The 23755-nt window shown below is 40.0% G+C and overlaps 1 protein-coding gene across 2 annotated transcripts in view; it reads right to left on the reverse strand.

The window, feature by feature from the left end:
* The window catches only part of ZNF236 (zinc finger protein 236), a 129631-nt gene that overhangs the window by 39718 nt on the left and 66158 nt on the right, over positions 1-23755 (reverse strand). For both annotated transcript variants that reach the window (XM_019544878.1, XM_019544869.1), the window contains exons 12-17: positions 23018-23221; positions 13452-13596; positions 10656-10916; positions 7275-7525; positions 6181-6282; positions 176-327 (exon numbers count right to left, since the gene is read on the reverse strand). In XM_019544878.1, the coding sequence (XP_019400423.1) occupies positions 176-327; positions 6181-6282; positions 7275-7525; positions 10656-10916; positions 13452-13596; positions 23018-23221 (1115 nt within the window). The remainder of the gene's footprint in view (positions 1-175; positions 328-6180; positions 6283-7274; positions 7526-10655; positions 10917-13451; positions 13597-23017; positions 23222-23755) is intronic.

A 23755-nucleotide genomic window follows, 5' to 3' on the forward strand; every position in this document is an offset into this window, starting at 1 on the left:
ACACACACACACACAGTGTTTTTTTATGCTTTAAATAGAAAATAAGCAAGAAAAATCCTAAGATTTACCACCTTGGCTTATGGTTGTACAGCCATTCTCTAGAAGAAGCCAATGTCACCACAAGAAAGTCAAAATCACAAAACAAGTAAAAATAAATTCTATCTTTTATACTCACTACATTAATAGTGTCTGTGTTTGGAACCTGAAGCAGACTTGGCTGATGGTAACTTGTTGAAAGAGCCTGAGATTCAAGTGTGCTTGAATCCTGTAGCTGCTGCACAGCTGGAAATTGATTCGGCTGATTGTAGCTATCATTCACTGTAAAACCTGCCATAAATTAAGGAAAGTCAGAAGCTCTGAATAATAGAAAATGTACAGAATTTAAATAGGACATGAACAACATAGCAATATTTTGAAGTCTGATTTAAAAAAAAGGGAGAGTAACAGTCAAAAAAATATAACATCATACCCTTTGCTGGTAATTGGTAAAATGCATGAGCATTCTGGGCATCTACTAAATATTCATGTAAGAGTTACTTACCATTAGCTGGAATTCTATTAGGCAATCTCCTCCACAGAACAACATGTTTGAAGTTTCTTCAAGATGCCTTATCTCAGAGCCATTGAAATTTTGAATTTCTTGTATGTAAGCATGCATGTGTCAAACAGGTTGACCCAGCTCCCTTTATCCATGTTGGTACCACGCTCCCTTTATTACACTGGAAGCTGATCACAAGGATGCAAAGCTCAGTGGGGAGGATGGCGGGTGAGTGGAGGAGATGTCCCAATAGGAGAACTCCAGTTTTTGATAAAGTAACCCCATTTTCTCCTACTTTGGATCTCCTCCACATATTCCCACTCTTTAGATTAATAGTAGAGTAGTGCCTTTCCAAGGCAAACTGCAAAGTAAAACTAAAATGTTGTTCATTCACATTACTATAAAAATGCCTAAAAATTTGTTCTTTTGGTTATATCAAATCCTACCTCCTTCTTTGCCAATGTAATAAACAAACAGATGACTGACTTATAATAGGATGATTGAGAGCCAGTAAAGTATAGCTCACATTTCCAACTGTTTTGATGTTATCAAACAATCTTCAACCTCCACCCCTTTTTTGATAAAAAAGATAGAGTGTGATATTTCTTATGTAAAAAGTCAGTCAAAGGTTTCATGTGAAAAATGAGGCCACAATTATTATAAAAAAAAAAAAACAGTACTGGGAATTAAATGTTATGCTTTCTATGCAGTTTGCCTGTAATGGACAACAGAGAAGAAGAATAGGAGAACAGTGTAGAATTGTATAACCATAGACAACCACAGTACCATCAAAGGCAAAATAGCAATGCTTACAAAATATTTGAAGATTACTACACATTATTAACTGGGATGCATCATATGAAAACAGAAGTTTCTTAGTACTCAACTTCAAAATAACTTTCCTTTCCCTTTTATGATAATCAGAAAGCTTAGCTCAGTCATAGCTAAATTAAGTTTCCTGGTTGAAGGAAGTGACAGACTAAAAAGAAGCCTGAAGAACAGTCACACAAAATGGTTTACAATGATAATCTAGAGGATGTTTAGGGACAAATTTTGTAGGCAAAGCAACTGTTTCAAAGAACCCACTGATGGCATTTTTGAGAAAAAACATGAAATTCAAAGTAAGGATTATATAAGGCGTTCTGAAGAACACGAGCAAAAAATAGGGAAATAAATGTTAAGTATAATGGAAAAGGCCACCTATAAATTCAGTGTCCTTTTCAGTAGACAAAAAGTATTAATATATCAAAACATTATTTCTTTCACATGATATGGACATCCTGAAAAATTGCCAGAAAATCCAACAAATCTCACGACTTCTTTCCAAAGTCCTCAGAAAAATGACCAGTACAATCCAAGGTGTCAATGGGTCATCCTGGAGAATTAAACACCACTTACAAAAAAGAAATTCTGGAATAATCATGAATTAAGGATATAAGAAGCAGGAGATGCGATACAAGCTGGTTTGTTTAATCCCTTTTATTAGGAACATTTTCCAATGCTCATGTTTTAATTATTTCTGAGAGTTCAACAAGCAGCTTCTCTATCCTGTGCATGTTAGTAGTATTTACTACATAATATACCTCCACTGTGCTTCTATTGTATTGATGGGCAGTTTAAGACTTAAAGGCATTAAGTGACACAACCAAAGGTCACACAAGAAACCTGTACCAGAGCCAAAAATAGAACAGAGATCTTTTGATTCTCAATCCTATGCTTTATTGCTACACTATTTGTCCTGAAGACCCTTACATATTTTCTTTCACCAGGTATAGAAGTGGAGAGATATTTGGGATTAGGCTAATTCATATCACAGGAGAGTCACCTTCAGTTCTGGATGAAAATCTGTACTATTTATAATACAGTTATTTAGATCTGAAACTTACTGCCTTGTCTTGCAGGTATCATCCAAAATTACTTCCTGTCCATTTCCACCTGTTGTACTGCAAACAAAACACTCTGGAGATCAATACACTATCAAAGAAGTATGTTTTGCCTACAAGAATCACAAATAACTCATGGACTGTTAACAGGGAAAACTTTTGAGCACTCAGTCATGATCTGGAGGCTACTTCCACAACTAACAAACCTTTCAAATGGTACCAGTTCTAAGGTACTTAAAAGCAATTATGTGAATTAAGAGTCCCAAATAAATATTCTCCTTTTGTACTTCCTATTCAACCTATTGAAAGTTGGTCAAATCAACAGTCTACATCACTGGAAACAAAAACTTCAAGGCCCGAATGAGCTGCAGCTGAAAGAACGGAGATCACAAATCATGACTGCAACATGTTATTTGATAGAATGCCTGGGTAAAGTAAAATAGAAGCCTAGCACCCAAGATATCTTCATATGGGTTCAGAATCATCCTATTACAGATCACAGCAGTCTGAAAAACCTGTTCCACTACTTATATAATCTATACTAGTAGCATCTAACTGAGATCACAGAAAGCGTCAAAGAAGGAAGCAGTGAAATGATGCCCTAGACTACAGAGCATGTGATGCCAGCTGATACAAAAAAAAATTCAATTTTTTTAAAAACAGGTTCCTTTGCTTGCTACTGACCTCTGAAGATTTCAAATGAAAGGGTGTGTAGCACGCACATGTAAAAGCTAATAAGAAAAATCTTGGCTCTTTACCATTCTTAGTGACTTCAAAGCTAGTTCGAGGGAATAAGTGATTCCACTGATGACCTCACTGCCAACAGCAGACATGATCAACACACTATACAAGTCAAATGGTTTAAGAAAAGAAAGATTTCCGAAGAAAACAGCCATCTTAAAGAGAGGATGCAACTTCAAAACTTTACAAAAAATTTATGTGTACAATCCTGAAGTCTGTGTAGATGTAAAGACCTGGGTTTCTTAACTGCCAAACCCAAAGACTGTCTTTTAAAATAACAATTATGGAGATTTAAAACACTTCAACATTGTTTTATTATGAAGTTTAGTATCAAACCAATGTATTTAACAAGAAAGTAGCCCAGGGGTTGGCAACGTTTTTGGGCAGAGTGCCAAAAACACCTACAACCTCAACTTGGTAAGATGTTGGCATACCAGGGGTGGACAGCAGGGAAGCTATGAGTGCCCGAATCCTTTTTATGGAAGTGCAACCCCAACCCCTTCCCCGCCATCCATCCTGTGGTGCATGTGCCAAGCAAAATGCCTTAGAGTGCCACACCCTGGCACCTGGGCCAGAGGTTGCCTACCCTTGATGTAGCCTATCAGTACCAAGGAAAGAGAAGACACAATGTCTTGGACTTAAATGTCCTACATAACTGGCAGGAAAAAGGAACTGAGGAGCATGAAGCACAGATGCAGACACAGGGAGAGGGTCGACCAATTTAACGCATGCATCCGCACATATGCTTACCTACCTGAAATTCAAAAATTTTGAAGGGCTCCAGAATCTTCAAGGAAACTTCAAAGAGTAGGGAATCTGTGGATGAGATTCCAAGTAGAAGAGGAAAAATCTTATACAAATGAGATTTTTTTTAAATAAGTCATGTTCTGGTTTCCTGTACCACTTTTGCAAATTTGAGATGATTAATGAAATCACTGACAATTCAAATAGTGGAGGTCAGGTGTGCATTTCTTCATTCTCTTTCCATTTCATTTGGAAAAAAACTAAGTTGCAACTGATGTCGAAATACCAAGTATATAAAAAGACCTGAAATCAGGATTTACTAAATCAAATGGCTTAATTTCTTCTCACAAATCTTATATAAAATGTAAAAACAACTTTAAGTACATTAACCATTGCAATACGAAATAAACTATTCTAGCTTGAACAATACATTAATAAAGACAATAAAATCTTTGTGAAGAAAGATGCATAACTAGACATAGAAGTAACTTTAAAATAGAATTAATGGGAAACAATTGGAACTTAAACCATTCACATACAAATGAAGAGCATCAATAGCCACTCCACAATAAAACTGATACAAATACTCCCCTAAAGTCCAAATTTTAAACCTATCCTAAAGTCCCTCAGTGAAAAAGATGTGACTTCTGTCTTCCAAATGTTTTCCCCCCACCAGCAAACTTAGCCAATATCAGAATAAGAGTTTTCAACTAATTATGATTACAAGATTTACTGTAGCAGAACCCGATGAACTAAATCAGAATTAAGGTGTGGGAGACCAAATATAAAATGCATCTAGAAAGAATTCTGAGACAAGGTAAAGGAGGGAAGTGTTATGGTGCTAGGAGCTGGAGTGTATATAGAATGATGGAAGAAGTTCTGTTCTCCAGTCTCTGAATGGAAGACTGGAGATGGACAAAGACTGGGACAGAATGGAAGGGATGTAGAGCAAAAAAATGGCTAGTCATGGAATGAGAGGAGAGAAGGGCAGATAAAAGGTTACATGAGGTATGAAAGGATATAAGACAAGGTATGGAATATACTGAAGGTACACTGATGCTTAGAAAGAGGTGAAAGAGCGCAGGAGTGGTGTTGTGCCTTGTCTGCATTGTGCAGAGCAAGGGGAGAAGGTAATGGAAACCACACAAACAAGTGGAGGTGGGGAGGGAGGGAGATTTTTTCTTTACATCTGAAACTTGTAAAAAGTTACATCAACCCTAGACATTTGGTAACTACTTAAAACCCCCCAGATATCTTAACTAAAAGATTAAACTTCTTTGATCAAACTTCTTTGATTTCCATCATCCACTACCCATGTAATTTTATGCAGCTATAAATTCCACCATCACACTTTCCTTTTTTCTTTTCTCCTCTCTACTTGCTAAAGCCTGTAAGAAATGAGGCCCTCGTTCCCAGGCCTGGGTAAGATACCAGGACTGCCTTCTTCCAGCCCTATTTAAAACTTTTGTTGCCCACTGAAGAGGCAAACTCCTGAACAAAAACATTTTAAAGAAGAAACAGTTGAAAGTATTTTTCAACAGAATCCATCTAAAATCGAATGACTTAACTATTCTTTGAAAAAAAAATCTATAACTTGAACTAGTTCTATAGTTTACGAGTCTGAGAACAAATGATTAAAGGAGTCAGGCCATTCTGATTAATCTATCACCCTTCCCGCACTCAATATTCCCTCAGTAATACATTACTTGACCCTCCTCATACCTGGTCTAATCTTTCAATTTGGTATTTTAACTTCTGCGCATATTTTTTGTAAATTTTAAAAGACTTTTGAATTTGCATAAATTTGATGTACTGTAATTTTATGTATCTTTATAGGGTATCTTTAGCAACATTGTAAAAATTCTTTGCAGACATTCATTAATCTTTACAATACCCTGTGAGGGAGGCAAAAATTATTGCTGCAAGTTTACTTTTGTGAAGCTGAGGCAAAAGTTATGAAGACTCCCATTAACTTAAGTTAATGACAACAAAAGGGATGCAATAAAAATGTTCTAACAACACGACAGAAATCAGTTCAAAGAAAATCTAGAGAAAATTTAAGCAAACGTATCCTAATACTTTCTTATTATGATTTTTAATCCAAAATAACAATAAAGATGAATTTTTCATTAGGTCTCTTTTTGTGCATGTACAAACTAGACACACATTTATCCAAATTCTAGGGGTACAGATCTGAGGTAGCTTATAATACCAATACTTTAAGTCCTGGCTTACAAAAAGCTTTCATTATAAAAACTGTTGTTTATTTCTAACCTTGTGATAATCCCTGCTGATCAAATGACTGCTGTGCTATAGCTTGCTGATCAAATTGATTCATGTTTTCCTGTAAAGTGTGCTGAGATGTCACAAACCTATCTGAAACAAGGAACACAAATTCAAGAAAAGAAAATGTAAATGATTGCTCCAAAATAATTGTATTTTAGAGGTCATTACTGAGCCATTTTAGACCAAATTAAAATTCTCACCACCTGACAGGAAGTCTTGGAAATTTTAAAATCTCCACTTGGTTTATTATACATTTTATTTGTTTGGGGGTTATATAGTTTTTACCAATCAATTCTATTAAAGAGTGAAAACAAACAAAAATACACATCTCATTTCACCACTATAGCTGCTCTATACTAATATAACAAACAACATTTTTGTGTTCTCTCTACTTGTTGTGAGCACTGGTTTGTAACAACCTTAAAAGGTGTGCAATGTATCAACAATAGTGATGTTATATAGTAAAAGCTCAGGAATGGTGGATACTGGATAACAAAATATGCTGGTTAATTGAGCAGCCCCAACTGCCGCTTCTCCCGCCGTATCCCTCTGCCCCTCCAGCTGCATTGCTGCCCTCCCACAGGGCCTCGCACAGCCCCACACAGGCTACTGCACCCCCAGGCTGTGGGACCTTGGCAGCACAGGCTGCTTTGCCCCTGGCCATGGGGGCTCGGAGAAACCGGAAGTGCCACGGTGGGCACTTCCGGTTTCACTTTTCCTTACAAGCCAGCATGCTGGTTAACAGAGCATGCTGGCCTGTAAGGTGCCAGTTACTAGATAGCTTACTGTATAACGTTTTCTTTCTACAAAGTATTCTCTTGCATATTTGTTCAATATTTGCATTAGATTTGCTAGCCAAATACACAAAGCAAAATTTTGACAAAATGTTTTTACGTAAGTTTTATATAATAATAAAAGGTAAGAATTAAATTTTTAAATAATCGAACTTTTACACAAAATACATGTCTTTTTTTCTTATTTCAATTGTCCTAAAAAACTAAATTTGTGGAAATTTTCAGTAATTCAGGAACTTATTCTAAACTTCTCATATTTAGCATATTTTACATGTTATGAACATTTACCTTCATCTTGCTCTAATGGCTGATCAGCCAATTGTTGCCCCAGTGCTGCTTCTTCTGTCCCAACTACTTGCTGTTGATCTAGTTCTAAAATAGCTTGCTGATCTGTTGTAACAGCTTCTGATTGCTGTAACTCATCACTCTCAATCTCCACTTGCATCTGTGTAGAAACATGAATGCTCTGCTGATCTACTGTAGAATCATCTATTGAAGCAGCCTGTTGGTGCTGCTGAAGCTGTTGTGCAAGTTCATATCTGAGAAAAAAGGAAGTAAAGTTTCTTACACCAGTAAATAATAAACAGGCAATAGCCATGCTGAGTCAGACCAAAGGTTCACGTAGCTCAGTACTTTGTTTCCAACAGTGGTAAGTAGGGGATGCTTTAGAGCAGGGGTCACAAACTCTGAGCACTCCCACTCTGGATCTGGGGCTCCCAGCGAGCTGGGTCCGGTCCACAAGGAGATTCAAAGGCTGGATCCAGACCACTTCCAGTAGTGTAACACTCTAGCAGCAGCATTATGCAAGCTGAGCTACATCACATCAGGCAAAGTAGAGATTACCTTGCACACTGATTCTGAAACATAAGCTTTCAAGAGCAACCGCTTACTGCCTTGCAGAGATGCAGAGAACAGGCCATCACACAGAAGGAGTGTTTTAAATATAGAAGTCATGGAAAGGGTGGGGGGCGGGTAAAGGAAAGAAAGAGGGCAGTGCTGAGGGAGTTGAAGAGAACAACAAAGACTTACAACATTAGAGATTAGAGACATAAGGGTCACAGAAACTAATCCAGGTAATGGGATAAGATACCACAGTCCCTTTTTAGACCACATTTAAATCACCATCTAGTCTATAGATGATTTCTTGTTTCACAATTTTGTGTTCAAACTTATTTTTTAAATTCTGTAGCAGCTATTCTGAGGTCAGCAATGGAATGTCCAGGGAAGCTGAAAGGTTTTACTTCAGTGTATTTCTGGACTTAATCTGACATCAACCCCCCAAATCAACACATCTACCAAAACCTGTCTAATCTGCCTTTGAACGAGATTATACAATCAGGCTCCACAGTAGCCTGGGGCAATAAATTGCACATGTTAATTATGCATCAACTGAAAAAGCACTTCCTTTTGTGTATTTTAAACCTGTCAGATCATTTAATTGGGTGCCTCCTACTTTGTGTACTGAGATATATAATAAATAACAGTCCCCTATTTACTTTATCTACACTGTTTAGAATTTTATAACTAGTGCTAGAGTTGTAGCAGGTTGTCTGATAACACTCTACAGTCTTTAGTTTCCCTGCCCACATAGGAAATAACATGAAGCATAAAACAACCAATAACCAACTAAACCACATTTTGCTATTTTTTCCCAGACCCTGGAAGAGTACCTGGGCTTGGTGCTGCATTTTCAAGCCATGCAGCTTTCCTTCTCTCTCCAGTAATCTTTCCTGGGAGCTTTTAACCCCCTTCTGGGCCAGTCAATTATTCTCATCAGCTGGCCCAGTCCTCCTAGGCAGGCTTGCAATCATTTCATTACTGCCTGCAGCTAGACTGCAACCCCTGAGGCATGCAGACTGCTGCAGGAGCCGTGTTGTAGCAAGAGGCATAATGACATGGCCAGACACCCCAGGCAGCAACCAAAAGCCCGTGTGTGTGGTAGCTAACACAACTGTGATCATGCAGCTGAAGCATCAACAGTTTTTTTTCTGTGCCCCTCACACAGGTTGATGCCCAAGGCAACTGCCTCAATTGCCTCACACTAGTTATGCCACTGGTCATAGCTATGACATATAAGAAACATGCCAAGGCAAGATCCAATAAAAGACACTGTCCCCCAAAATACCCTAGGATTCTACAGACATGTCTTGTATCATCTCTGTCATTTCTTTACCAAGTGGCAAAACATCAGTCTTTCTGGACTCTCCTCATGCAGAAGTTATTCCATATTGTTCATAATCACTGCTGACCTTTTGTCATAACTTTTCTTGTTCTATTTTATCATATTAGACATGGGCTGACCAGAACTGCAAGTAGTATTCAAGATGTACGGCAGGGCACATAATGGATTTATAAAATGGCAAAATGCTCTTTTCAGTTTTGTTTCAATTCCTTTCCTAATGATCTATATGGTAATTTGTATTACTATTTTCATAATTTGCCCTCACAAGTAAGACCAGCACATTCTTATGCTGTGTTTTAACACAGGCTTTTTCCTCCCTAAGTCATACAGTTAGTATCTGTTACGGAGCTAGTCTCTACTCAGATAAAGTGCAGGGGAAGAGACGGGGAGGGGGAAGAGGGAAAATATGCATTACATTTTTAAGACATGGCACTAAATTTGGTCAATCTTTACTTCAGTTAAACTTTGTACTAGTAACAAGATCCAGCACTGACAACAATAACTACGTATTATGATGATGAACAAATGACTATGCCTTTGGAAATAAAAGAGCAGTTTCTACACCTGTTTTGTTTCTACAAACTTTTATCCCCAGCCAATATGCACCAAGAAAAAGTTCTGACCATCTAAAATTTATCAGAGTAAAACTGTTATCAAAAATCTCCTTAGTGGGTGCCTCTACATGAGATGTTTGCTGCGGAGTGGCCTAATTAGCTCCACAACAAATGTCTCAGGGTCTACATGTGCAGCACTGGCATGCCAGAAGAAACTAATAAACTCCACAGCAACACACATGTAGATGCTGACGCAGCTGGCTGGAGCACAAAGGTGCTACAGCGCAGGGGCTGCCTACCACCTAGCCCCACACTGGAGCACCCTTGTGACCCACCCAGTCCCTCCACAGCACATTGAGCTGGGCAGGAGCAGCCCAGGGTTGGCAGGCTAATCCCCATTGCCCGGTCCCAGCTGGAGCTGCTCCATCCAAGTTCAACATGCTGTGGCCCGAGGCACACATTCAAACGGTGTGCCCAGGAGTAATAAACTCGGGCACAGTAAGTGCTGGAGTTTATTGCAGACAAGGTTCTTTGGGTGAATCTGATATCTTTTACTTAAATAGTTGGAAAACAATTATTAAGCAAGCTTTTGGGTTCAAAAACCCTTTGTCAGGCTAAGGAAGTTTCTGCAGTTAGTGTGTGGTCTTCCTGGATGGAATGAAAAGTAAAGAAGCCAGAGGTTGAGCTGGTATGCATACAAGACAGGTATGTTTATTGCTGCACCTTAATTGCATGTTGTAGACATGCCCAGTGAGTAATACTGAAAGTAATATCTATGCATGAATTAAACAGGACTCGAGGTTTGGAGTTTAGTTAATGTTCTAGAATCTAGACAATAAGGAATAGCTTGTAAACCAATCCTGAGGTTTCAAGAAAGCTTCTAGCTAGACTAGTGAAATAAACTGAAAAATAAAATAAAAGCTGACCACTTACCTATGTGTTTTCATGTGCTTTTTACAGTTTAATGATGTTTTGAACGTTTTCTGACAATATGGACACATGTAGGGTCGAAGATCATTATGGATCCCCATGTGTCGCCTGAGGCTACCGCCAGTAGTGAAGGCCCCATTACAAATAAGACACTTAAAAGCTTTCAATCCAGTATGCGTACGGATATGTGCTTTTAACACCCCAGCTGACACAAAACCTCTTCCACACTGAGAACATTTAAATGGCTTTTCACCAGTGTGAGACCTTTTTAAAGAGAAAACATATTAAGGCAGATTACAGGTCTGATTTCTTAAGTCATTCAAAACAAAAAAGAAACAGTCAAAAAACCCACCCAGAGGACATTTAATTCAGTTCAACAAAATCTGAACATCTAAGTTTTAATAAGCTATATGATTAAACAGTCCTCATTACTTTCCTGCTCCTGCTGCAGCAAATTCTTCAGGGCATAGATTGGGCTTATAAATCACCTGCATACACACATGACTTAGCCTCCACCCCCTCCTCTCTTTCCCCTCTCCCCTTTTTACCTTTCTCTTTTATCCCGCCCTTTTCCTTTCCTGCTTCTTTTCTCTCTTTCTCCACCCCCGCCCCCCGGATGCAGTCATCCTTCACTTGCAAAAGGAAAAACAACATTATTAAACTTACTCGTATTATTCTAGGTCTGTCTGTAAGTACCACCTAGTAAGACTTTATATTCAGTTGCTTATAATTAGAGTTGAACAATTTGACCTGAAAATTTGTTTGCTGAATTTCTGCCACATGTTGGGGTGCTTTTTTCCCTCCACTTTGTTTTGCTCACCCAATTTTAGTTGAAACAATTCAACTGCTTCCAAGAAAGTTCAGGGAATACTTGTTCCGATCATGTGGAAAAACTCTGACAAACTTTTCTTAGCCTTTCTCTACATTACAGAATTCTGCTGGCAGAATACATCAGGGTGAGAAAAAGATTACTCAGTAGCTAACATAGCTCTGCCACCAAAGCCTCAGTATGGATGCAGCTCTGTCAACAAAAGGTACCTTCAGATGACAGAGCTTATGCCTTCTGAGTGAGACATTTGTGATTCACCAGCAGAGCATTACTCTTTTCTGCTAATAGAATAGCAGCTACACCAGAAGGGCCAACTTCATCACTGCCATTAAAGCAGCAAAGTCAGATTGTGTAAACTGGTGGTTCTCAACCTTTTTACACTCAAGGCACTCCACAGAAAATGCCAGCTCTTATAGAAATTTTCACTTATTTTTTAACTGTGGAAAACTAACAGAGCAATTCTTCTGTTCCAAATAACTCAGAAAGACCAAAACAGGTTGGAATGCTTTTAACACTATTAATTCTTATTTGAAATTGCTGGGTTTATCTTGTGAATCATGTTTGTGCACTTAACACTGCAAACACCACGTGGCATACTGCTGTACCTTTAAAAGGATTTCAAGACACCCCAGGGTGCCACATCACCTGAGTTGAGAATCACTAGTATAGACATGGTCTATTAAGCCATGGTAAATTAAACCATGGTAAATTAACCTGCTCATGCCCATTAATGAGAGGCATGAGGCATCCCAGTCTGGCACAGGAAGGCTGTTGTGCCTGAGATATGCCTTTTGCTAAAGTGTAAATCCACACAGGTTTAGGCAGTTTTTTTCAAACTGTAAAACTGGAGCTTGCACATAGTTAGTAGAAATTTTGCTAATGTTCCATTATTAAATTTTCTGTGCATTCTGTTCATCCTGAGCAGACTAATCGAGGCCTTTTTTTTCTGTACACGCAAATCCAAGTTGCTACGGGCCATGCACCAAAACTGAAAGGAGTGGAGATTATGCTTTCAATGTTCAGGCAAGATGGAGAGGACATACCCAGTCAGAATGCAGAAAGGAACCTGGAGGTGGTGCATGGGAGCTGGAACAGCCAATTAGCATGAGATGACTAATTATGAGGAAGAGGGAGAGACTGGGATATTGCAACTAAGAGCTGGGGTGAGGAGACTGGCATTGGGAGGCCAATAAGTGAAATAGGATGTGTACTGGAAGGCTGTGGGAACAGAGGGGCTGAAATCAGACAAGAAGCTAGTGTTTGAGGAAATGGGGCCTAGCTGGTCATGGAGATTGAGCACTGGATAAGAAGTCTGAAGAGAACAAGACTGAAACTGGGAGCCAGATTAGGGAAGAAACAACTTGGACAAGGACATGCTTTAGAGCATAAGGCAGAAGAGGACATGCTTGGGGATGGAACAGGCCCAAAAATTTGCAACTAGGATGGTACGTTCTCTTTCAGAATCTAGAATGGAAACCAAGATCCCAGAGTCTCTTTGTTTCTCTATGAATATCTGTAAATTCCACTAGCAAAACATACCATCTCCTCTACTGCTGATCCAGCTGGAAGCTGACAATCCATTACTGCTTACAGCTACTTTCTCACCACATGTGATAAAAATATCCCCATTGTTGGAATATTTAAAGGGAAAAAACATGGGCTTTCACGTGTAACTTTACAAAGGTTTATGCATTACTACAGGCATTTACTTTAAAAGCCGTTTTGCTTTTGTTTAAGGATAGTCAAGTTAGTACTACAAAAACATACATAGCCCCCACCTCCATAGTCAACTTTATGGGTCAACTTAACTGTTTAATATAGTAGGTAAAAACTGAAAAATAGAACAGCTAAAATCTCAGCAGCGAGTGCTACATGAAAGTCTTCTACAATTTATTCCATCATTTTAGCTGTACCCATTTCACATTAAATCAGTTACTGAACACATTTCTTTCTTCTTGCATTTGTTTTACCTGATATGTTGCTTAAGGTGGCAAGATTTTTTATATGCTCGGTGACAATAATAACACTTATATGGCCTGTCTGCTTCATTCACAAAACCATTATTAAAATAATTTTGGAAGAACTGGCTATTCCTGGGGATTGGCTGGATAAGACCTGCATGTATAAACAAAAGAACAAAAGAGGATTATTTGGTAAATTTACTAAGAAAGATGCAGCAGTTCAAAGAGCTTGCCTACTTTTAAAAACATGACAGCTTTTTAATATAAAAATCTGTAATAGGAGGCGGGGGAGCAGGAAATCAATCATCTTTTGAGTGTCTATTGAAATTAATGGGTGGAACATTTAACTGTTTCCTTCTACTACTTAGTGCTAACCTGTTCCCTTAAGCTTCAAATATGACCCAATATGCCCCTTCAACACATTTAAAACAAAAGTATAAGTTTAATAAAACCATTTATTAATTCAAAGCCGATCAGCTGAAGTCCCATTCATTCAATTGTATTTCAGTCAAAATCACATGACATTTAAATCAACTAAAGCAGGGGTTCACAATCCTTGGGCTGCGGCCCAGCGCTGGGCCAGCTCCCGGACTGGAAACGGCTGCGGACTGGCAAACAGTGGCCCCCCAGAATCAGGCAGAGAGACAGCAGCTCCTTTTGCTGGGCCTGTGGTAGCGCAGGGTTTGGCCCACCCCCCCGCCCGTGGGGTGGGGGTATTCTTGCCTGTCTTCCGACCAGAAATTCCGGCCATGATCAGCTGTGACTTCCAGGCCACAGTTTGCCAGGCTGCAGCATAAAAACTTTGTGAGAGATTTAAATTTGGAAAAGTTTATGTATGAAGTAACCATCACCATAGTATTTGTTTGCCACATAGAATCTATGTTAAAAAAAACAAACGTGGTCAAATGACCAATGCCTGTAAATTATATTTTTAAGTGGCATCCAAAATTCACAATTTAAACAGATGCTGATTCGACAATCTACTCAGAAGGCAGACAGCTCTCAAAAAAACAGTTAAGATTTCCTGTCACTAAATGACCATGTAGCTAGTCCAAGAGAATCCTCTCTCATGATAAGGGGAAACAATGAAATGTGTACTGTGTGGAATAAATTAGAAGCCTGTGCATTTAAGTACCTTAATCCTATATAAAGAAAGGAACAGTATGCTGCTTTATAAAATCATACAAATTCTGAGTTAACCTTATATAAAAACAGACTTGTCAAGCCAAATTCAATTTTTTCGTGAGCTAAACAGGAGATCATTTACTAAGCGTTTCACCATAGTAACACAATGTAATTGAAACCTTTTACTATAAGGAATGGTACCCAGTGTCAAGGATCCAAACTTAACAGCCTCTTAAAGACCATCATAGTTAAACAGTTGTTAAATAACATATCTAGAGATAAAACCTGATAACTTTAATCAAACTTGGTCATCTGGATGAAATTCCTTATCATAAATTCTTCAGATAGCAGTGGGGACAACTCCTTTCATTAAAATATGTAAAGTGTAGATTGATGCATGTAATAAATGACTGTATCTATGACTGTTAATCCCAGGAAGATGATAAATTAGGCATCAGGAAACCTAGAAATCCAACAGCTGTTGGCCTCAGAGATTTTTGGGAGTCCAACCTATATCCTTCCTCCCAGACAAACTTTTTTTGCATTTCCACTGCCTGACCTAAATGCTAGTTAAATGGCTAGGCAGTCTGGAAAGGAGGCTTACCAAGAGTAGTAAGCATCTCCCAAGTGCACTGTCCAATATCCCACCTGCCAAAAAGCATCTAATGTGCTTGCTTTTGTTGATGACGTTTTCGTGAGTCTCTGGAGGCTTCAGAGAACGAAAGATTTCAGAAGTCAGTGATGAAAAAGGTGAAGGGACCCTGTGAGGTGGGGAGCTCCCAGAAAAGTGATAAACAGAAATCCCCAAGGATTAGTGAGCTGCCCTCAAATCTTTAAGTATATGAAAAGCTTGATCAATCTTGGGGATAAAAAATGCCATGCTCTCAAAAAGAAAATCATTAGGCTTGGCTCTCTTTTGGGAAACAAACTCTGCAGGCACGAGGACTGCTTCATCATAACCACCACAGCCACTGAGTGGAATGTTGCATCAACTACGCCCACCGCTGTCAACACTTAAGTAAAGAAGAGACAAACTCCTTAGAGCTTATGGGAAAGGAGTCCAGCACCACTACAATGCACCCATAAAATCATACTGAACTAAAAGGGCCTGGTAATTAACTATTCAAAACTGCAGTGTGATATGCTTATCTCCCATGTAGTCTAGCCTCCTGTCTCTGGATGCCAAATAGGATCTGGCCAGGGACTGGACTCCATTTCCCAGCAGCCCCTCCCCACATCACTGTGGCCAGTTTCCATGGAGACCCCAGAAGCCAGGACCATGACAGCATGGGCACAAGGTTTCCATGGAGACTTGTCCCAGGAGCAGTGGCAGGGTGGCAAACTCCTCTGGGGCCAGGACTGGGACCTTGCAGCGGTGACAATGTGGTCCAGAGGCAAGGCAGAGCTGTGATCTACTGCCCACTTTGTCCTGGCTCCAGACCACGCTGTCACTGCCACAAGATTCCAGCTCCAGAACAACTCCCTGCCCTGCTGCGCATGCTGCCAGCTGGGACCATGGAAACCCTGGCCGTGGCCGTGCACTGTCACGACTCCATTTTTCCTGGGGCCTCCATGGAAACCAGCCGCAGCAATGCAGACAGGGGCTGCTGGAAAATGGAGTCCGCCATGGGCCCAATCCAGCCAGACTTTGCCCACCCCTGTCATAGATAATGCATGCAAGTACAAATATGCAGGAAATTCCCCTATACTTCTTGTCTGCTCATTTGTCCGTTCAAGGACAAGACTGACATGCATCAGATAATTTTGGCCAGATACATAATGGCAGCATTAATGAGTAGAGCTACCATGGACAGGACAGGCTAGTAAAGGATATTTAGGACAGGGTTGGCAACTTTTTCTAGCTGTTGGCTGGCGTGACCTACCTGGGGTCAGAGGCAAGCACCAGGATTCTGCCACTGCCAGCAATGGTCCCTACAGTGGCAGTCCACAGAGAGTGCCAACAGCCTGCACTGGTCCCTGTGGCAGCAAATAGAGAGCACCTGAAGCTGGCACTGCTCCCCACAGTGGCCTAGGGAGAAAGCCTGCAGAAGGCAACCCTGCCAGCAAAGCCCCACATCCACAGGCTAGATCCAAAATGTTCTGCAGGCTGGATCTGACCAGCAGACCAAAGGTTGCAGACCCCTGATCTAAGAGGCTGAAAGAGACCTGAAGCACATGTTGTTCCTAGAAATTTCCTAAGTCTCAGAAGGGGCCAAAGTCTCAGAAGAGGAAGAGTTACAACTCCCTGATGAACAGTTTGGAAAACATGAAACGTTCTGGAGAGCTTGCCAATTGGTTTTAAAACATGGTGGATGAAACGAAGTGGCTAGAAATGCAAGCTAGAGCAGCACAATTTCTATCCATAGTACATTGGAGCTGGAACCCTGGATCTGAAAGACCAAGCAGTAAACCTTACAGACTACTGAAAAAACACAGGGAGTCCCTGAGAAAAAGCCCTACACATGTGAAGGACAGACTGCAGACACTAGCAGTGTTGGAAACAGTTCTGGGTTTATGCCGAGTCCTCTAACAGAGTAAGAGAGGATTGAGAAGAGCAACTGAAAAAGGAAGAGAGATTTTGCAGAGCATCAAATGGACTGCTACTCCTGAAACAGGACAGAATGGGATGGAAAAGCATTTCAAATGGAATCAAAAACAGTTGGACCTGCTAATCTTTGTTCTAGCCAGTTAGGTGCCTCTGGCACAAATTTCAACAAACACTTTACAAGCTCTTTTAGGACCTTGTGATGTCACAAAATCTTACCGACATGTAGGAATATCAATATCAAAATTACCAGGTGATTATGAGCATGTACATAAGCTACAGAGAGGGTCAAGAAAACTCAGATAGCTTCATCAAAATCCAGTACTGGCATGCACTCTCCATCTCTCTCAAGGTCCTAAACATAAACAACCTGCAAATGAAACATCTACTGGGAAGATTCCCGTAAATCAAAAAAAGTTGACCACTAGCACAACTTTTCCAAAACTTGGGCACTGTTTTGGAAAAGAAAGGTCCCTGAAGACTGGAAGAGGGTAAATGTTGTGCCCATCTTCAAGAAAGGGAGGAAGGAGGACCTGGGTAACTATAAGCCAATCAGCCTAACTTCTATCTCAGGGAAGATCCTGGAAAAATTCATCAAAAATTCATCAAGGAGTCTGTGTGTGATAGGCTTGCAGAAGGTATGATTTTGAACAACAGCCAGCATGGCTTCATCATAGGCAGGTCTTGTCTTTCCAACCTCATCTCCTTTTACTATCAGCTAACTCGCCACCTGGATAAGGGAGAGGAGGTTGATATTGTATACCTTGACTTCCAAGAGGCCTTTGATCTAGTATCCCATGATGTTCTCGTGAGTAAACTGGATGACTGTGGACTCAACCATGAGACAGGTGGGTAGGGAGCTGGTTGTGGGGTAGAACCCAGAGACTTTTAATGTTGGTGAAAAGTGTGGCCAGTGGTGTCTCTCAGGGGTCAGTGTTTGGTTCAGTGCTTTTCAACATCTTTATCAATGATTTGGATGCAGGGGTGAAGAGCTCACTGGCCAAGTTCGCAGATGACCATGACCAAGTTATGGGGAAGCGTGGTCATGCTTGAAGACAGGATGCAGATAAAGGCTAGCAAGTTGGGTGGATCAGAATCAAATGAAGTTCAAATTCAAGAAATGTAAAGTGCTGTATCTGGGGACAAAAAACTCCCTACATACCTACAGGCTGGGCAACGCCAAACTGACCAGCACCATGAATGAAAGGGACCTCAGGGTAATAGCAGACCACAGTATGAATATGAGCCAGCAGTGTGATGCTGTAGCCAACAGGGCAAATAATACCCTGGCATGCATCAGTCAATGCATATACAGCAAAACTAGGAAAGTGACTCTTCCACTCTACTTGGCTTTGGTGAGACTGCAGCTGGAGTACTGCATCCAGTACTGGGCACCACACTTCCATATGAGAAAAGGCTGAGGGACTTGGGACTCTTCAGCCTGAACAAGAGCAGGCTGAGATGGGACTTGATATCGGCTTACCGCTACCATCAGAGGCATATTGTCAAGGGCTTGGTGAGCAACTGTTCATTAGGGCGCCCTTGGGGATAACCAGAAGTAATGGCCATAAACTGCTGGAAGACCATTTCAGGCTGAACTTTAGGAAAAACTTCTTCACAGCTAGGGTGTTCAGACTGTGGAATAGGCTCTCTCCAGAAGTGGTGCAATTGCCTACCCTAGAAATCTTCAAGGAGGAGACTGGATGGTCACCTTGCTGGGGTCACCTGACCCCAGTTGTCTTTCCTGCCTGGTCAAGGGGGCTGGACCCTGATCTTCCAAGGTCCCTTCCAGCCTCGCAATCTATGAATCTATGAAAAAAGGGATTTACTTATGCCCATCAGAGCCTGAAATCAGTGTCACAAAAAAGCACTTCTTAAAACTCAGCAAGACAGAAAAGGACACAGCCGTAAAGAAAAAGATTGTGAACTCGGTCAACGAGGAAAGTAAAAAGGGGGAGCAGCAAGTCAAGGTGGCAGGTCATGCACAATGGAAGAAAGACATGGACTGAGCAGCAAAAGATTGCCAGCCATTCCAGGCAAACCTTCTATCATCTCTCCTTTTTTTTTTGTGCTATGAAGAGTTGTAAGAGAAAGGATAACACTAAAGGATTAAAAGAGGCAGCACCAAGCAAGGGTTTGGGGAAAAACGTACCCAGCAGACAGGCCAGTTAAATACCCCATCTCTGCCAGGAAACTGAGAGTAGCTAAGGAGCAGGAGCGAGCACCACCTATTACCCGCTTGGTGCAGGAGCAGAAGGGAAGGAAACACTGGAGCACATGTATGGGTACATAAGATAAAAAGCATCCAATCAGAAATTCATAGCAAGAAGGTCTAAGTGGCCAGCTAGTCAAAGGAGAATAACTGAATAATTTTCTCTCAGAAGAATTATCTGTCATCACCATGTTCATACTTGTGCAACCTTATGTAGAAATGATAAAAGGTCCCATTTCTATGATGCTGGGATACAACCAGTGATGTGCAGGGCTAATTTATTTGTAAAAAATTACCTTTGCACATAATGTGTTTACAAAGTATGCAGCCTAATCACTACAGAGCAAAATGCTTAGTTTTTTTCTCATAGTCTGTTCACACAAGGCAACATTCCTAGCTGAGCTGAATACAATAGCTCATAGGGAGACATTAACCATTTAGATAGGAAGCTTCTAAAAATAAACAGGGGAATGTGGAACCAAAATGTATACTCCTTTGGGTAAAAGGAATGAGGTTTTTACTTATTTTAATAAAATTCTTCTCTTCAAAAAACTGGCAACTTGTATTCTTAGAGCAAATGGAAATAAAAACATATTTTAAGACTAGCAAAGGTCATAGAACAAGGATATTACCAAAATACAAAATAACAAATAAATTACTATACGAAGTGTGACTATGAACAGCATAATAGACAAGGCAGAGAAAAAAGTGACAGACTAGTGAAGTTAGCAAGAGCATTTTGTTACAAATCAAAACATGTCACTCAGGATTTCATAGTGAATCAACAGTGTACCAGAGTGCTGATTTGTAATGACAGTAATGAATTCAACATTGTTTTTTTCCAATATGACAGCTGATGCTGCCACAATCACAGAACAAGTAAAACTTAAATAAATTTCTGAGGAATCATATCTACAAGAAATGCAAACACTTACATGTTACACAAATACAAGTTTAAACAGTAAACAAAATCTAGCAACCTAAGAAACTGACAAATAAAACTTAAAATATTTTGTGTATAAATAAAACTCTGGAGTTTAGCATAGGGAAAAACAAGTTAGTAAATAAATACAAAGCTACCTTACAAATAAAAATAATGTATTTATTAGTAGCTTAACTATCTTTAAAGACTTCAAGAAATTTAAAAAGAAAAAAAATTACCAAAGAAAAGAATAACAATATAAACATAGGTATATTAATGTTCTATACAAAGGGCATATTAAATGCTTTAAACTTACAGATTTTTTTTGTGCTATATTAGGGGTGGGCAAAATACAGCCTGCAGAGGTCTTTGCCTTCAGTGGGTTCCTTGGTCCTGCCTGGCCCGTGGTATACCATGCTGCCCTCTGGGCACGCAGTGGTGCTGGGGCGGCTCCACAGTTGGACTGCTTTTCTAGGCAGGCCAGGCAGTGGCGGCTCCTTCCAGCTGCCGTTCCTGTTGGCCCCAGACCCATAGTACCGGTGGGGACTTGCACACACAGCCTGCTCTGGACTTGGCTCAGCAAAGCGAACCAGTCCAGACCAGCCAGAACCCATGCATGCAGCCCTGGCCCCACACCTGCTTCAGACTTGCCTGCCCATGCTGAGCAGCAGCAGTAGCAGAAAAAAGCAGCAGCAACAGTGGTGGCAACTGGGCAGAAGCTGCTGCTGAGAACAGGGGAAAAGTGGCCCCTCCCTTTTCACCACTGCCAGGCTCTTCTTGCTGCAGCTGCTCTGAGCCCGTGTACGGGCTGCCCTGCAGCTCTTCTGCACTGCCACTGCTGGCCCACTGGGCAGCCTGGAGGCGGGAGAAACAGCAGCAGAGAGGAGCTGCAGGGCAGCCCGGGCGTAGGCTCCAGGTGGCTGCAGCAAGAAAGGCCCAGCAGCAGTGAGGGGGAGGAGCCACTTTTCCTCCATGCTGAGCAGCAGCTTCTACCTGGCCACCACCACTGCTCAGCACAGGAGGGCAGTCTGAAGCAGGCATGGAGTGGGCCAGGGTCAGGGCTCTGTGCATGGGTTCCTGATGGTTTGTTCCGGCTGGGATGAGTCCAGAGCAGGCATGTGCTGGGCCAGGGTCAGGGCTGGGGCTGTGTGTTGCTGGAGGTGGTGGAACTAGGCTATTGTAGGGGGCAGGGCTCTGACCAGCCCATGGCAGCTCCCTAGAACTGCCTACGTGGCCTGCAATTGCAAATAATTGCCTACCCTGTGTTAGATTAAACTCAAGTGGTATTTCACTGTTTTCCAAACAAAAAATTAATTGACCATAATCAAAGGGACAGAAAATTTCAAAGAAAGACTTTCTGACCCAATTTGCAATACGCCATGAAAGGAACTGGAAATCTACCCAATTTTTCTAGATGAGGAGTCTCCCATACTAGGGTGCCCTGAATTAAATGACAATAACCTAGGATACTATTTCAACATTCATTTTAGATCCTTCCACTTGGCAAGGAGTTTCTTATAATTAGAATCTAAAAGGTTCTATATTAAAACATGTTCAAGTAATATGTTCTATAAAATGTATTCGCTGCCTTAGCTCTCCAAAAATTTTAGACCGTATCAGTGAAAAAAATTTAACAAAGCAATTTTAAATACCAATCAAGATAAAACCTTAAAAATGCCAGAACCACTAGAGCTCACCTGAAAAAAAAAAAAAAAATCAGGAAGCTACAAATGGCACTAAAATGTGTTATACTTATTACTTACATGACCCAACAAGGATTTTAAGCTTATTACCTTATAAATAAGTGAAATGTCATTAAAAACTGTTTGTATTAGCAACTTCTGATTAAAGCAGCAGTAATTTTCGGTTTTCATTTCCATTAAGAAATAAGAAAATAATGGGGTCCACCTGTTTGATAAGCCTGTTTTAACCTTTTTTAAAGCTACTAGAGATCTACAGTTCCATCTTTTTAAAAACTTACAAAGGTGTTTGTACTCTGGTTGGAATTTTGGAAATATTACCTGAGGGTCAAAGCAGGAACACACCCAGATTTAATGGAACTACAATCAACTATTTCTATATGAAGATTTAAGTATGGAAACATTACAATAATCTGTTCACTTTATCCAAGTTCTCATTTATGAAATGAAGGATTGCATTGTAAAGCTGGCAAAAAAACTGTCATTCAAATGAAAAATGGTTTAAAAAGTGATACATAAATGTAACACCTTATGCACCACAATAAAATGAGAATGAAAGACTCCATGCAAGTCTTCTATAATTCATTCTGTCATTATGATGTCCTCTGTTAAAGTGCTGTCACTAATTGAACTCTACTTCCATTATGAATCCAATTACACTGAACTCACTAAAGCCATATAGTTTTATTAGGGTTTTGATCAGAATAAGGATTATAAAGTGTTCTCTAATAAACAGCTCAAAAACTAAAAGGAAACCAATAAGTATTTTTGCCCTTTCTATTCCACTGTGATGTGAGTTAATTTTGTTGGCCTAAGTTTATACTGTTTGCTTCTAAGACTTACAAGCTTCTACAAAAATAAAAAGTCTACTATTCTTAGTTCAGAACCTTTCAATTTAAACACAAAACAAATTCCTCTTTCTTGTTGCAATTTATTTGGAGATGCATCTTCCTGAGTGAGCATACTCAGTCCTGAGTCTTTTTCTGATTAAATAATGATCCTTAGTTCAGTCATTCTAATTTCAGGATTATCAATGACAAAATTACATAAATATATTAACCAAATCTTTACCTAAATCAGTGATGAGTATGGGTTCTTGCAAAGGAATATCTGGTACTGGAACACTGGTTTTTCCAACTCGAACTTTTGTAGGTTTGCGCTGATGTCGCAACTTTCTTAGTTCAGTGTGTTTAAAGTGTGAAGCAATGTGAGTCTTCCTATGGCCAGATGTTCTAAATTTTTTATCACAGTGAGGACAAGCAAAAGGTCTAACACCTGAAAAAGATTAAAGTATGTTACTTTATGGTTTATTTACATTTCCCCAAGAATAAAAGCTGTAATAGTAAAATCTTTTCTGAGTTTTTATTATTTGGTTTATTTTTGGTGCTGTTTTAGTAAATGACTAACTTCTAAAAGCAAAGGCTATATAGGAGTGGGGAAAGATGCAAGGAAACAAGAAAGTACAAGTATCATACAGAAAAGACAGATCAGAGAAACTATGGGTCTTCTGCTCAATGGAGAAGGTGAACTACTAAGAAAAGACTCTAAGGCAGCAGAATCACTCAATACATATTTTCCTTCAGTCTTCACAAAAGGAAATAAACTGTGACCACATAAATAGCAAAAGTGAATATAAAAAAAAAGCAGAAGAGATGCAGATCATAAATTGAGTACATTAGAGAACTTATTACAAATATTTACTTAAATAAGTGCAGACTGACAGAGGTTCATAGAATCATAGAAGTAGGGTCAGAAGGGACCTTGTAGATCTTCAAGTCCAACCCCCTGCCTGGGCAGGAGAAAAACTGG

This window comes from Crocodylus porosus, unplaced genomic scaffold (assembly GCF_001723895.1).
Source record: "Crocodylus porosus isolate Cpor-Errol unplaced genomic scaffold, CroPor_comp1, whole genome shotgun sequence".
NCBI lineage: Eukaryota > Metazoa > Chordata > Crocodylia > Crocodylidae > Crocodylus > Crocodylus porosus.